A 15,874-nucleotide genomic window follows, 5' to 3' on the forward strand; every position below is an offset into this window, starting at 1 on the left:
GACATGCTCCCGACCTAGTCACTGCTCCTTCTCACCACTTCTGTAACCTGGTTCACCCAGATGACAATGTCTCCCCTGCCACTCTCTCCAGAGAGGGCCTAATCCCCCGATTCCCCAATATCACTGGGAAAGGGGAAATAATGGGCTTCTTTCTCGCTTCCCAGTGCTGATTTCACACCATCCCACCTCCCCATCACCCCCTTTCCCTTCCTTGAAAGCCCATATCCTTCGCCTCTATCACCCACTCCAGTTACTGGTCATGGTCATCTACTGGCCCCCAGGCCCCTCCTCCAACTTTCTGAACCAGTTTGATTCCCTTTCACATTCCTTCTCTCTGTCTCCATCCCTACACTGGATATTAAGGACTTCAATATCCCCATGGAAATTCCCAAACACCCTTCCACTACCCGCTACCTCTTGTCCCTCAATTCCAGTGACCTCCTGCTGCATCTCACCTCACCCACTCACCAATCTGCCCCGCATGCTGTATCTCATCATCTCTAGCTACTGTACAATCTCTATCCTCACCAACTCTAAAATTCCTCCATCTGACCAATCTCACGCTTGCTGGGAGCTCCAGTCTCTCCGCTCCCATTTTAGTTTCTGTGGTAGTCCCGAGCCTTAGCCCGAGGCCCCATCTCCGTCCTCCAGCTCAGAGCCCCCAATCCCACAACTCCTGGGCCAGACGTGCCAGCTCCCCTGAGCTGGGGTGCCCAACATCAAGAGAGGTGTTCCCTTTCAAATAATTCGCAGTGGCCATTCTGGTACTTACCGCTTTACCAGAACTGCAGTCTGGATGGTGGCTATTTACTTAGGGCTCTGAGTTTTCTCTAGGAAATCATGTAAAGTGCATTCATGTATTCTTACATTCCAAAACGTCGACTGAAACAAAATATATTTTAAAATAGAGAAAGAGTAAAAACTGTAAGCGCTTAGTACGTACTATTACTACTAGACAGAGATAAAAATTTCTGAATTAAATGTTTTTTTACATGCACACATCAATACTTAATATTCAAAGTGCTGGCAGACCACAGGGGATAGTTGCATGGGAGTGACTGCCGGCTCTCCCCCATGCCAGCGGGGCTCCCACTGGCCCCTGCTCCAGCCCGGGAAATACTCAAGTGCCCACGGCATAAGGCCTTATCAACTTTTAAAACACTTGAGAAAGCCACAGTCATGGCTGCAACTGTGACCTTGATGACCAGTGGACGTCAAAACCCTGCCCTACTGTTCTTGTCGTATTTATTGATAACCATGTCTTACTCATTTCCCCTTTCTGTAATCTTTTTAATGTCTGTTCCACCCTCCGCCCCCACCATAGACTGTGAGCTCCTTGTGGGCAGGGGTCACATCTACTGATTCTGTTGAACTTTTCCAAGTGCTTAGTAAAGTGCTCTTCAGGCAGTAAGCTCTGGAGTAGCAGCGTGGCCTATTGGATAGTGCAAACGGTTAGGTGTCAGGGACACTTGGGTTCTTAAAGGAAGATAACAGCAAGTTATTTTGAAGTGAGCGAGTTATAATACCAGCATAAAAATTCAATAGCATAATCCTGAAGAGCAGATAAAGAACACTTTAACCTAGGATGGAGGAGAAGCAGCATGGCGTAGTGGATAGAGCACGGGCCTCGGAGTCAGAAGGTCATGGGTTCCAACCCCAGCTCTGCCACTCGTCTACTGTGTGACCTTGAGCAAGTCACTTCACTTCCCTGGGCCTCAGTTTACTTGGGGACTGAGGCTGTGAGCCCAAAATGGGAAAGGGGCTGTGTCCAATCCGATTTGCTTGTATCCACCCAAGGCCTTGTACAGTGCCTGGCACATAGTAAGTGATTAACAAATACCATCATTATTATTATTATTCCTGGAATTAATGGTTAAGGACTATCTCTACTAAGGAGGTTAAACTACTATTAGAGATTACAAAGATTTTGAGGCAATTGTTTTTAGTTTAAAGGTACTGGTATCACTATTATCAGAAAAGCAAAAGTAAAGCACAACTTTATAAGTCAGTATTATGTTGCTGACTGTAAATAACATACATTATTTATAAATTAATTTCCACAGTATTGTTCCTTTATAGAAGTACATTCACTATTACATGAAAGATATTAATGGTCTATTGTTGAGAGGTATTCATGCACATTTGAAATATTATTATTAAAAATGGCATTTATCAAGCACCTATTATGTACTAAAGCCCTGAGATAGATACAAGATCCCTGAGCCTCACGGGGCTTACCGTCTAATAGGAAGGGTAATACGGGTAAAAATAATGTTGGTATTTGTTAAGCGCTTACTATGTGCAGAGCACTGTTCTAAGTGCTGGGGTAGATATAGGGTAATCAGGTTGTCCCACGTGAGGCTCACAGTTAATCTCCATTTTACAGATGAGGTAACTGAGGCACTGAGAAGTTAAATGACTTGCCCACAGTCACACAGCGGACAAGTGGCAGAGCCGGGAGTCGAACCCATGACCTCTGACTCCGAAGCCCAGGCTCTTTCCACTGAGCCAGTGCTCTGGACACAGTAAGTGCTCAATAAATACGATTGAATGAATTTGGGTAGCATAGATTTGACACTGAAACATTTCTTTCAAAATTCAAAGAAGACACTTGCATTAGAAAAGTGACATTAGTCTTTTATTTGGCAGTAATAGAAATACATCCAAGTCTATTACAGTGCTTTTAGGGCATACCAGCCAATATTATTTTTCTCACACTGTAAGTTTCATTTAATAGTGTTTTAACATTAAACACAATAAATGATTGCAGTAGTGTACATTTAGGCAATAGCAAGAATGATTCTCAACCAAATATAATATATAAAGCTTCCATCAAATGAAATCAAAATGATGAGTAGAATGATTATTAAAAGTAATTCACACCATCAATAGAACCCAATCCTCTCATACAAGAATTTTCTAAATGTTATTGCCTAAAGCAATAACCTGGATTTTCTGAATACAACAATCTTGACCAGTATAAAGTCTGATTCCAAACCATTTTCTGCCAGGCTTATCTAATTAAAACAACTAAAGATCGAATGGATTATAAAATGGATTTCTAACCTTTGTTCCTTCATAATTAAAACACATCTTTGATGTTCCAATTTCCCTGGCTGCAAGAGCTGTTCTTTGAAAGAGCGCTTAATGGAAGTTCACTAGTGCCATTCTCTGCTTTCTTCCTTCCCAGACCCTGAACAAGCAAAATTAGTTATCTAGATGAGAAGAAACAGTTGGGTTCTCTATCTTATTTACATAATTACATTTATAGACAATGGGAAAACGTTTTGATTTGAATTCAAGTTTTCAAGTGGATTAAAAATCAGTTTGTAGCGTTCCAAAATCATAACAGTCACTTTTCCAGAATAAGATGCCTCCCAACAGAAGGCTCTTATTTTCCAAACCCAAGGAAGGCCAGCATATTTTGTTCCTACTTTCATCCCTGAAATTTGTTTTGGTACCATTAGCCCTTTTTAATCAAGGCTCAAACAAAACTGGAGAAGCAGCTCATGAATGGATGGTTCTCTTTGACATTCACAAGAAATAAAGTAACAAATCGCAGTATTTTAAAATGGTGCCTTTTTCTAGCACATTCATGGAATTATAATTTTTGGTTCAACAAACTAAGAGGAATGGATGCACTTCCTTTTAAATGAAGAGTAGGTGTGGGAAAATAATTTGACACCAAGATTGTCTCTTGGCATAAGTGTTTTTATTCTCTAAAAACAGTAGCAGCATAACATTAAATAGTGCAATTCTTCAAAATGTGCCATTTCAGACACCACCACTCACAACTAACACAGTGCAATAATCCTACTCCCAAAATATGTGTTTACAAAGTGTTTAGGACATACAAAAACAGTTCAAAATGTTTGGGCTGACAACGGGGAAAAAACTTCAGCTACAATGATGCTAATTTACCAAACAGAAAATAAAAACGTTCATGTATAAACAGGGCAGGAACTGATTCAGAGGCTCCCAAAATGGAGTTTTAATTAAAAAAAAAAAGAAAACAAAAGTCACCATTAACTGTCATTTGCAGTTAATGCGAGGGGTGATAGGGAGGGAGAGGAGCAAAGACAAGAACAGAACATCAAGGAGTTAATACCTAATTCCCAGGAGAGTTCCTCTGCCTTATATGATAAATGGGTTGTGAATATGCATAAGAATAAATAGCTCTAAATACTCAATATTTTGTCACCAATCCAAGCTACTTTGGGCTTCAAAAATCCCAAACCGGACCCTACAATTGAACATTTTTTTTTAAGCGTTATTTGATTAGATCCTGCTGGGTGAGTAAATGACTTCTGAGGTGTACGTAAGGCACTTTTAGAGGAGAATTAACTCATTCACTCAAGTAAAACTACTCCAGTGCCCCAAGATGTGGCATCACACACAGCAGTCTGAAAGGTGGGGCCGGTGGTCCTCCCCTGAAAGGAGTGCGAAGTAGTGAGAAGGAGCATAGCCTAAAGGATAGAGCACGGGCTGGAAGTCAGAAGGACCCTGGTTCTAATCCCTGGTCTGTCACTTGTCTGCTGTGACCCTGGGCAAGTTGCTTGACCTCTGCGTGCCTCTCCTCCCTCATCTATAAAATGGGGAATTAAGACTGTGAGCCCCACATGGGACATGGACTGTCTCCAACCTGATTACTTTGTATCTACGTCAGTGCTTAGTAACGGTGCCCGGCACATAGTCAGCACTTAACAAATACCATATTGAAAACAAAAAGGGGTTTGCATATGTGAAAAAAGTAGTTTGCCAAATCTGGCAAATTTGATCTAACCTATATGGTCATGTTCTTGTGATCCGGGGCTGGATTGATCTCACTACTTGAGGAAAACTTTCCCGGCTTAATTACAAGATCCAAGGAAAAAAAACCCACCACACCGAATACAATATACAAATGACGAATACTAAAACTATTTATTTTTCAAGTGCACTAGCTTATCCCTTGAGACAACTGGAAGCTGACTTGGTGGGAGATGAAATTGGAGGAGTCTCACTGGGGGTAAGGGCACATCTTTAGGTGCTGAGTAATTTCAATGCTACTTTGGGTAACTACATACAGTTCACCATTGTCATCATCAGTGATATCTGCTGAGCGCTTTCTGTGTGCAGAGCAATGTACTAAGCACTTGGTTTAACTGTCTTTATAGATAATTTGCGCTGTACTCTCAAACCAATTTGCAATTCAGTAGTTTAAAAGACAGATTCTCTAAAGCCCTCAATAGATAAACAGTCTCTATAGTGCTAGGAAAAAAGAGCAGGGCTTCAATGGTAAAATCCTCCATGCTGAGTCATTTAGGCGGTTTAAAATTACCACCCGCTAGCCTTTATAATTTTCTAAATTAAGTTACAAAAGCAATTACTTCGGCAATGATATAAATAGAATATTAGAAGTAATTATTGCCTAAATGATCATGTTTACTGCATCATTTAAATTGTGCTTTAGTACAAAAACATAGCTACACATAGAAATGCAAGTTCAAGGCAAAGTAAATACATTATCATTACAGGAGTAACATTGGATTGCACAAGGGTGCCATAGAGTACATCAAGTGCATCGAGACGGTACATAACCTTGGCTGAAGCATCAAATTTCTAGGCACAAAGCATAAAGTCAAATGAGACATGTTACATTCACATTTCATACAACAGCCTTCAAGAAGACAAATCAATTGACTTCACTGATCCAGTACTGACTTCAATCACAAGCAATATTGTGGAAAATGAAAAACATTTCAAAGTGGATTTTGGTTTGCTTCATTTTGTTTTTAACACACTGACTACGGAAATCGCTTTGGAGTCGTTATTTATCAGTGATAGAGTGACAGCTTTTTTTTTTGACATGTATATACAGTGTGATCATGTGTTCTTTCCCTTGATGTTTTCTTGAAACCTCCCTGAGTCCACATTCATCAACATAGATGATTTTATGATTCTTGTACGATTTTTGTTACATACACTTCATGGTACTTATTGAGCTTTTGCTTCCAGGAGTCCACCAGACACAACAGGCCCATGGCCACTGACACAACTGCTAGCATGCCTCAGTGAATCTGCTCCAAGGTACGCTGTTAAAAGTTCAGTGCGACGAATTAGCAGTTGCATAAGATCTTCAGCCAAAGTCTCCATACTTGAATAGCGGACCTTCTCAAAGTCAAATATATCTTTGAGAAAGTAAAGGACTTGATCCTGGTATAGAAGCATAAGATGCATTTACTTGTGAGACCACAGTGAAGCACAGATTTCATAAGTGACAAGAGGCTATCAGACACTAGAGTGATGGAACTAGTGATCTTTATTTGGGGTGTGAACTCGGCCCCAAACAGTAGCACCACCCCAAAACTGAAATGTAAACTCCAGCCCAATAATCTGACAGACATTGAATAAAGGCTTAAATAAAATGGCAAGCTTTGTGAAACAGAGATTGCTAACAGATTTGAGCTACACCTTTGCTGAAATTTGGGGAGCTTCTAAAAATGAATATTTTAATAGGTCGAGTATAATAATAATAATAATAATGTTGGTATTTGTTAAGCGCTTACTATGGGCACAGCACTGTTCTAAGCGCTGGGGTAGATACAGGGTAATGAGGTTGTTCCATGTGAGGCTCACAGTCTTAATCCCCATTTTACAGATGAGGTAACTGAGGCCCAGAGATGTTAAGTGACTTCCCCACAGTCACACAGCTGACAAGTGGCAGAGCCGGCATTCAAACCCATGACCTCTGACTCCCAAGCTTGTGCCATGCTGCTTCCAGTATGTCAGACCACAAATAAAAGTGCTTTAAATGAAACCAAATGAGCGACATCTATGTTTTACCTCAATGTTTTATGGACAACTATGAACAAATAGTTGAACAAAAACTATGAATACCCTCGAACACTAAACATACTAAATGCTGCTAATGTCTCCCCGTTTAAACTGTGAGCCCATTACTGGGCACGGATTGTCTCTATCTGTTGCCGAATTGTACATTCCAAGCGCTTAGTTCAGTGCTCTGCACATAGTAAGTACTCAATAAATACTATTGAATGAATAAATCTATTTATGACTTCTTTTAATACACTCTCAAATGTGATTTTCTTTCATTAACTCAGCATCTTTGAACAACTTGTTAGTGAAATGATCTACTCCATGTTGTCAGATTCATTTAATTCCAAACTATTCAGTCTAACAGTTTCTGACTAACTCAAAATGGAATATGCCTAGCGGATACAGCATGGGCCTGGGATTCAGAAGGACCGAGGTTCTAATCCTGGCTCCACCACTTGACTGCTATGTGACTTTGGGCAAGTCACTTAACTTCTCTGTGCCTCAATTACCATCTGTGAAATGGGAATTAAGAGCTCATTTAGGACAGGGACTGTGTCCAACCTGATTATCTTGTCTTTACCCCAGTGTTTAGTACATAGTAAATGTTTAACAAATACCATTTAAAAACAAAAAACAAAACACCATCCCACCCACTGAACTTTGAGGAGGTCAATATTCCTGCTTGATAATAAATGCTGCATCCACCTAAACCAACTTGAGAGACAAGGTCTGTTTCAATACTTCACTCTATTTGATGCTGAAAGCACCTTATTTTACAACTTGCAACAGTGTGCTACTGTGAAGTTAAAATCTGTCTAATGCTCATGGCCACCAGGTTTCTCACTTGGGAAAGAAATGCAAGAATACATTCAAATTACAAAAGAAGAAGTGGAAAGAAACAAACAACAACAAAAAAACCCCCCACTAAAACTAAGCAGCTATAATCAAACTGTGTGAAAAGCCAACAGTATTCAAATGGTATCAGTGATTTCTATATTGGTTATGTTTTCAAAATCTCAAGTAGATTTCTTCCCCCCTCAAAATTTACCTGGACTATGCTGTCTTAAAAGTTAAAGTTTTCATTAAAAAAAGTTTCACATGCTTCCCAGGTTACAAGTGTTCTAGTACAATGATTACTAAAAACCTACCTTGAAGAAACAACATAAATCGTAGAGAGAGTTTCTAGGACCTAAAAATCCCCATGCCAGAACAGGGCTGATGTGTTCGCAAATAGCATAGAAGTGAGCGAAAAATCCATCCGGTACCTGTTGAGGAATACAGGACAGTTACTTTTTTTAAAAACTGAAATTGCCACTCCCAATCATGAAGAGTGAAATTTTATCCATCAGATAGCCCTCGCTGACTGAGAAACAAAAAGTCAACGACAGCTGCTCAGTCTAACAATAATAATTATGGCATAGTCTGCTGTGTGACCTTGGCCAAGTCATTTCTCCGTGCCTCATTTACTTCATCTGTAAAATGGGGATTAAGACTGTGAGCCCTATCTGGGGCAGGGATTATATCTTCTATCTACCCCATTGCTATGTATAGTGCCTAATACATAGTAAGCCCTTACCACATAGCACAATTAATATTATTAGTAGTAAACGCTGACTACACATATTTAATGCTGGGGGAGATAATAATAATAATGGTATTTGTTAAGCACTTACTATGTGCCAAGCACTGTTCTAAGTGCTGGGGGGGGATACAAGGTCATCAGGTTGTCCCATTTGGGGCTCACAGTCTGAATCCCCATTTTACAGATGAGGTAACTGAGGCCCAGAGAAGTTAAGTGACTTGCCTAAAGTCACACAGCTGACAAGTGGCGGAGCCGGAATTAGAACCTAGCCCATGCTCTTTTCACTGAGCCACGCTGCTTCTCTAAGAAGAAGTTTAGGTAGAAGTTAATGAGACTGGCTACAGTCGTAGTCTCACATGGGCTCACTACCTATTTTACCTCCATTTTACAGATGAAAAAACTGAGATCAAGTGACTTGTTCAGGAAACATGAGACCTTCCTACTGCCTCCTGTGTACAGTTACAAGGGAGAGTGGAATTAGAAGTGCTGGGGACAGCCTCTGTAGCCTCTGTGGTTTTCAGGTACCTTTCACTGCCCTTTATCCAGGGCTCAGCAACCTTAATTGGCAAAGTGAGTATACCTGCTCAAGTGCAGTGCTTCTCCATGGGTGGCCTTTTTAATCTAACAAGCAGAAAATTCTAACCAATTCTACTTTGGATTTTGAAAGATTTTCTTCTCTCTCTGTCTTCCAGTCTCATGCTCTTTTTATTAGGCCACCAAAAATCATGTTAACCTGAAAAACAGGCCACCAAATAGTTATGTAGGTCAATTTTGAACCTGCTTCCTGAGCATTGTTATTTCTAAAAAGGAAGTTTCTGCTTTACCAAGAATGTACAAAACAGACATTGTAAGATTATAAAATTGAAAAATCCTGGGGGTCAGGGAATATGTCAAGCCTTTGGATTATATTTTCCAGGTGCTTGGTAAAATGCATCACACCCACTGGATGCTCAATAAATACCATTATTATTACTAGGAAGTTAATGAGTTATTTTATGGAAGAAAGTTTAGGCACAAAGTTCTATAGTCTCCCCATATCCCTCCCACCCTCATATCCACTCTCTTATCCTTGTCAGGCCCTCAAGAGGAGATCCCCCACCTGTTTACAAAACTCATCCTTATCACCCGTGCCTCCGACCCTATAAAAACACTTGCTCCTACTCTTCTTCCCTCCTTGACAGACACATTTTCAGCCACTCACTCTCTGAAGGCTTCTTTCCCTCTCCCTTCAAACACACTCATGTCTCTCCTATTCTAAAAAACAACAACCAAAAAAAATTAAACCCACTTTCTCTGGATCTCTCTGCTATCACCATCTCCCACCCCTCATTCCTATCCAAAATGCTTGAACAACTGCTATCTCCACTTCCTCTCCTCCTACTCCCTTTCTAATCCCTATGATCTCATTTCTGCCCCCTTCAATCCTCTGAGACTGTTCTCTCTTATAGGCCAACAATGACCTTCTTCTTGCCACAGCTAATGGACTCTTTACTAATCCTCTTAGACCTCCTGGCTGCCTACGCCTAAAAATACTATTTAGGATTTTACTGCTGGTAAACCAAGGTTCTCCTCATACCTCTCCTCACACCAAGTCTTCCTAGTCTCTTTCATCCAGCTCTTCCTCTGCCTCCCAAGCCCTAAGTATAGGTGGTCTCCCAAGTCCTCTTCTCTTTTTATTTTCTATTCACTTCACTGGAGAGCTTATCTGCTCCCATGACTTTGACTACTACCTTTATGCCTATGATTCCCAAATCTACCTCACTAGCCCTGAGCTTCCTCTCTCTCTTTCTCTCTCCCCCTGCGTTCTTGCTTTTGCTCCTGCCTTGAGGGGCTCACAGTCTATCAAAACGTCTCCATTTTGATATCTTGCCAGCGTTTCAATCTCAGTATATCAAGAACTGAACTCATCTTCTGTGAAAGTAACCCTAACTAGCTCCTGCACTCAGGAGGGGGCAGAGCAAGCCAGGAAAGGATAGACTCCTCCGTACTTGTCCATGAGGTATGGTTAATTAGCGCAGGCATTGCATGGTATTAAAGATTGTGGAGGACAAAATGGGGCCGGTTAGTTGGGGGATAGAGACCCTCAGCCACCTATGGGGAGAAAGATGTGAGCCATGATCCTGGGCACTCAGGACACAGGGAAAGCTAGGAAAGGACATGGGGCCCCAGATGTGACCCCAGAAGATTGGACTACATGCAAGGTTTAGGGGTACAAAGATAAGGAGGATTAGGATTAGGAGTCCTAATTTGGAGGAGTGAAGCTCCTGTCCCTTAGGGAGAGAAATGGCATGGAAAAACCCTGGCATCTGAAGGATTTGGAGAGGGCGAGGCTGGAACCTGTGATGCCCTGAAAAAAGAGTGGAAAGGATTGGAGATATGTTAGCACTAGGCACCTACCAGAAAATGGAGGGGGACCTGAAAGAGGGAGGAAAGTATTTGAGATAGAGAAAGGGGGCTTGGACTGAAATTCTGTTTATCCGTTACCTGATTTATGTTCTCAGAGTACTTGCAAGAAGTCTATTTAAAGTTACTGAAATCTCTGGTCTTGGTGTCGGCCTGTGGTAGGCCTGGAGAAGAAGCTCTGGGTGCTGGGGAGACCCGGGGACCTGGAAGCCGACGGAGGGGGGAAGCACTTTCTCTACGAGCTTCCCAGAGCCATACCTGAACTGGAGATGGTACACTAGTCCCTGAATGATTCCCTTGTCTTCAGGGAGACCCCTGAATTTGAGATAAAGACTGATGGCAAAAATAAGGGTACAGATATTTGGGGCTTGCTAGGCACAGATCCACCTCTCAGGGTTGCACCTGGAGAGTTTCCAGTACTCTACCAGTCTCAACTATGGGAAGAAGAGTCAAACAGAGGCATATCCAATCCATTCCCTGCTTGGGTAGTGGCTAGTGAGTGGCAGGCAATCTGCTACAAGTCAAAACTCACCTCTGCTGGGCAGCAGCGGCATGGGAGAGATTCGAGAGAGAAGACACAGGTTTACTGTGTGGAAGGAGGCAACTTAAACCGCTTCCGTATTTTTACCAAGAAAACTCTTTGGATACACTACAAGAATGACTGCAGAGGGAGATGGAGTGTTCTGGGAGGGATGTGTCCATGGTGTCACTATGGGTTGGACATGCCTCAACAACATAAGAAAACAACAAGGCACAGATCCCCAAATCCTGCCGATGTCAGGAAGAGAAGGCCCAGAAGGCTTTAGAACCCAGTGGAGGCTAACAGGGGTCATAGGGTGCTCCTTAAGTGACATCTTTTGTCCAGGATTTAGGGTTGAGAACTTCCCAAAATATATCCTATCTTCCCTGCCAATTACTCTCCTTCACCTAACCTTCCCAACACAGTTGACAACACCCCATTCTCGCCATCTCTAAAGCGCACAGTCCATGTATTATGCTCAACTCTACCCTTTCAATCCCCATATTTTGTCTGTCACCAAATCCAGTTGGTTTTTCCTTGACAATATTTCCCCTTTCTCTTCATCCAAATGGTCACCATACTGCTTCTGACACTTGTGGTTTCCCAGCTTGCCTCAGCTTCCTTGTTAATTTTCCCGCTCTGGTCTCTCCACTCTTCAGTTCACACTTCACTTTACTGCCGAGATCATTATTATTATTATATTATTAAATTAATAGTGATGGTATTTATGTGCTTATTCTCCACTCTTCAGTTCATACTCCACTTTATAGTAAATGTCTCTCTCTACATGTCTTTGCACTCAAATGGTTTTCTATTCCTCTCCTCATCTCACAGAAATTTTTGACCATCATTTTAAGGCACTGAAGCAATTCTTCCTCTCCTCCTTATCCACTCTTTTCTCGCTCTACACCCCAACTCACACTCTTCATTCCTCTCAAGCAGAACTATTTATTAGGCTTCATTCTCCTTTCTCCCACTGCAGACCTCTTGCCAATACCTTCCTCCTTGGCAGAAACTCCCTCCCTTGTCATCCTGGACAGTCCTCAGGTCTCCCCAAATTCAAAGTCCTTCTGAAATCACACCTTCTCCAGAGGCCTCCCATAATTGATTTTTAATCTCCTCATCTTTTATTCCCTTCATATACCGCTTCTGTGAACCTCATCATTTAAGTACTTTCAGCTTCCGGTAGAATTTATTTTACATACCCCGTTACTCTTTTTATTGTGGTATGTTATGTGCTTACTATGTGTCAGGTACTGTCTAAGCGCTGGGGTAGATACAAGCTATCTACCACAGTCCACGTCCCTCATGGGGCTCACAGTCTTTGTCCCCACTTTATAGATGAGGTAACTGAGGCACAGAAAAGTGAAGTGACTTGCCCAAGGTCACACAGCAGACAAGTGGTGGAGCTGGGATTGGAACCCAGATTCTTTTGACTGCCAGGCCCGTGGTCTATCCACTAAGTCACACTGCTTCTCTCATTAAGCAGGAACTCATGAAATAATAATAATAAGAGTAGTGGTATTTAAGTGCTTTATGTCCTGACCACTGTACTAAGTGCTGGAGTTGATATACAAGTAGACGGGACACAGTCTCTGATCCATGTGCATAATCCTCCTTTTATCTCTTCCTTGATCTATCATTGAAATACCCTTCTCCACTTTTAGAATCTACGATCCTTGATGGTAGCAATCATATCTACTAATTCCACCGTACTCATCTAAGTGCTTAGTACAGTGTTTTGTACACAGTAGGCACTCAAATACTGGGGACAGTTAAAAGTCAGCATGCTAAACAGTCAATGAATTATATTTATTGAGCACTTATTGTGTGCAGAAAACTGTACTAAACACTTGGGATGCTACAATACAACAGAGACTGGTCAAAATGTCAGAAGCAGGATTTTTCAAAAAGAACAATTCTAGAATATAATAATGATGGTATTTGTTAATAATAATAATGATGATATTTGTTAAGCACTTACTATATTATGATGGTATTTGTTTAGCGCTTACTATATGCCAAGCACTCTTCTAAGCACTAGGGTGAATAAAAGCAAATCGATTGGACACAATCTGTGTCCCTTATGGGGCTCACAGTCTCAAACCCAATTTTATAGATGGGGTAACCGAGGCCCTGAGAAGTGAAGTTACTTACCCAAGGTCACAAAGCAGACAAATGGTGGAGCTGGGATTAGAACCCATGACCTTCTGATTCCCAGACCAGTGTTCTATCCACTATGCCATGCTGCTTCTCACTATGCCATGCTACTTCATACCAAAATGCTATGCCATACCAAAATGTTTAATGACACCAAAGTCCAGGATAACCTTTTTTTTAACTATTACTGAAAATAATTGAAAATATTTGCTTTCCATGTTAAACTGCATAGCCCTTCTAACTATGAGAAGCAGCGTGGCTCAGTGGAAAGAGCCCGGTCTTGGGAGTCAGAGGTCATGGGTTCGAATCCCGGCTCTGCCACCTGTCAGCCGTATGACTGTGGGCAAGTCACTTAACTTCTCTGTGCCTCAGTTACCTCATCTGTAAAATGGGGATTAACTGTGAGCCTCACGTGGAACATCCTGATTACCCTGTATCTACCCCAGTTCTTAGAACAGTGCTCTGCACATAGTAAGCGCTTAACAAATACCAACATTATTATTATTATTGTTAACTCTTACTGCACTGATTGTGCACTGAGGTTTTTACTTCTAGTAGGTGACTCATATGACATAACGAGGTCCAATATTTCAGAGTTTCATGAAGTTTACCTTCATCTGCTGCCTTTTCTGTTTCAGCACTGACCAGCAGCTTGATGCTACTGCCTAAAGACACACGGAGGTGGGGAGGGAAATAAGATTTAAATCAAGTTACTTTAAAATCACTTTTTAACACCAACTTTTCCACTTAGAAAATGTAAGAGTTCCCTAAGAAGCTTATATGAGGATCACTGCTTTCCTTCTTTTATTTTTAAGGCTAGGTAATCAAAAGGTATTAGTTGCTAATAAGAAATAGCTTATGCTCCTACAAGTTCATTCTAAATAATACTGAAAATGGAAAATGGCATTTTATTACATTTTAGAAGGTCAAGTCACCAAGGCAGAATGAATTGATAGCGACCCTCAACTTGTTTCCAAGATTCAACTGTCAGCAGCTCTCAAATTCAGTTCTTCATGCCAGGGATAAATTTTAGCATTGCAAAACCAGAATTTTTTTTTATTATTATTATTACAAAGCGAATACAATGTAATGATGGACTTTTACCCGACAACCAGCATACTTGAAATAACTTTGGGCAGAGCTGAGTAGTTTTATCCAAATAAGGATGAAAAAAATACAGCAGAAAAAGAAAAACAAACTATTGGCAGGGCAGACTTCAATATCACATAACTTTCACCAGGGTCCCTTTGCCATGTCAATTACAAAAATGACTAGCACCTCAAGATGATAATAATAATAATAACAATAATAGTATTTTTTAAGCACTTACCATGTGCCAGGCACTGTATTAAGCTCTGAGGGAGATACACGATACAAAACAAAGTCTGTCCCACATAAGGCTCACAGTGTTCATTCCCATTTTACAGATGAGGTAACTGAGGCAAAGAGAAGTGAAGTAACTTGCCCAAGGTCACAGAGCAGATGAGTGGCGGAGCTAGGATTAGATCCCAGGTCCATCTGACTTGCGGGCCCATGCTCTATCCACTAGGCCACACTGCTTTTTGATGTGTTGATTTTAAAAAGTTAAAATGCAATATTCCAAAACTACAGTTTTGAAGGGCCCACTTGTAAAACTTGTAAAACAATACTCCTTTGGGCAAAATGTTTCTATGCTTGTGCATGAAAATAAGAAGTTGTGACACTGGATCCCTTGATAAAAATACAGAGTACAGAACATGATTTCAATGGTCTTATTTTGCACATGTGAGCACTTTTCACATGTTCCATCACACTGACTAGTCTCTCAAGACCATGAGGTAATGCATCTTCTCTTTGAAAATGTTTCTCCTAGCACTCCATATAAGGACAATTTGCTGCAATCGGATATTGGACTGAAGATCGAATTACTGCTACACACAGAGAGTACACAATCTCCCCACGTCAGGACTGAGGCTCCTGACAGAATAATATGGGGAATCTCCCATTTTGGTTGCTTATATCATAGAGACCTAGCCCCTAGACACAAATATTAATTCTGCTTCCAGCCAGTGCTTAAGTTTTGTAGAGAAGATGTGTGACCTAGTGGATAGAGCCTGGGTCTGGGAGCTGGGTTCTAATCCTGCCTCCACCACTTCTCTGTCTGACTTTGGGCAAGTCACTTCACTGTGCCTCAGTTACCTCACTTGTAAAATGGGGATTAAAACTGTGAGCCTCTTGTGGGACAGGGACTGTGTACAACCTATTACCTTGTACCTACCCCAGCATTTAGTACAGTGCCTGGCAAATAATAAGTGCTTAACAAGTATTATAAAAAACCAAATATATTCACCCACCAAACCATGTTCTTTTGAAATAAAATTTTCTTTAAAGAGGTGTTGAAAAGGAGACCT

General features: G+C 41.2%; 1 protein-coding gene across 1 annotated transcript in view; it reads right to left on the reverse strand.

Moving 5' to 3' along the window:
- Positions 1 to 4,913: 4,913 nt before the first annotated feature.
- Positions 4,914 to 15,874, reverse strand: part of MIGA1 (mitoguardin 1) — a 69,535-nt gene continuing 58,574 nt past the window's right edge. The window contains exons 14-16 of the mRNA XM_029063651.2: positions 14,096 to 14,149; positions 7,968 to 8,084; positions 4,914 to 6,195 (exon numbers count right to left, since the gene is read on the reverse strand). Of these exons, the coding sequence (XP_028919484.1) occupies positions 5,977 to 6,195; positions 7,968 to 8,084; positions 14,096 to 14,149 (390 nt within the window). The 3' untranslated portion in view covers positions 4,914 to 5,976. The remainder of the gene's footprint in view (positions 6,196 to 7,967; positions 8,085 to 14,095; positions 14,150 to 15,874) is intronic.

Source organism: Ornithorhynchus anatinus, chromosome 4 (genome assembly GCF_004115215.2).
Source record: "Ornithorhynchus anatinus isolate Pmale09 chromosome 4, mOrnAna1.pri.v4, whole genome shotgun sequence".
Lineage (NCBI taxonomy): Eukaryota > Metazoa > Chordata > Mammalia > Monotremata > Ornithorhynchidae > Ornithorhynchus > Ornithorhynchus anatinus.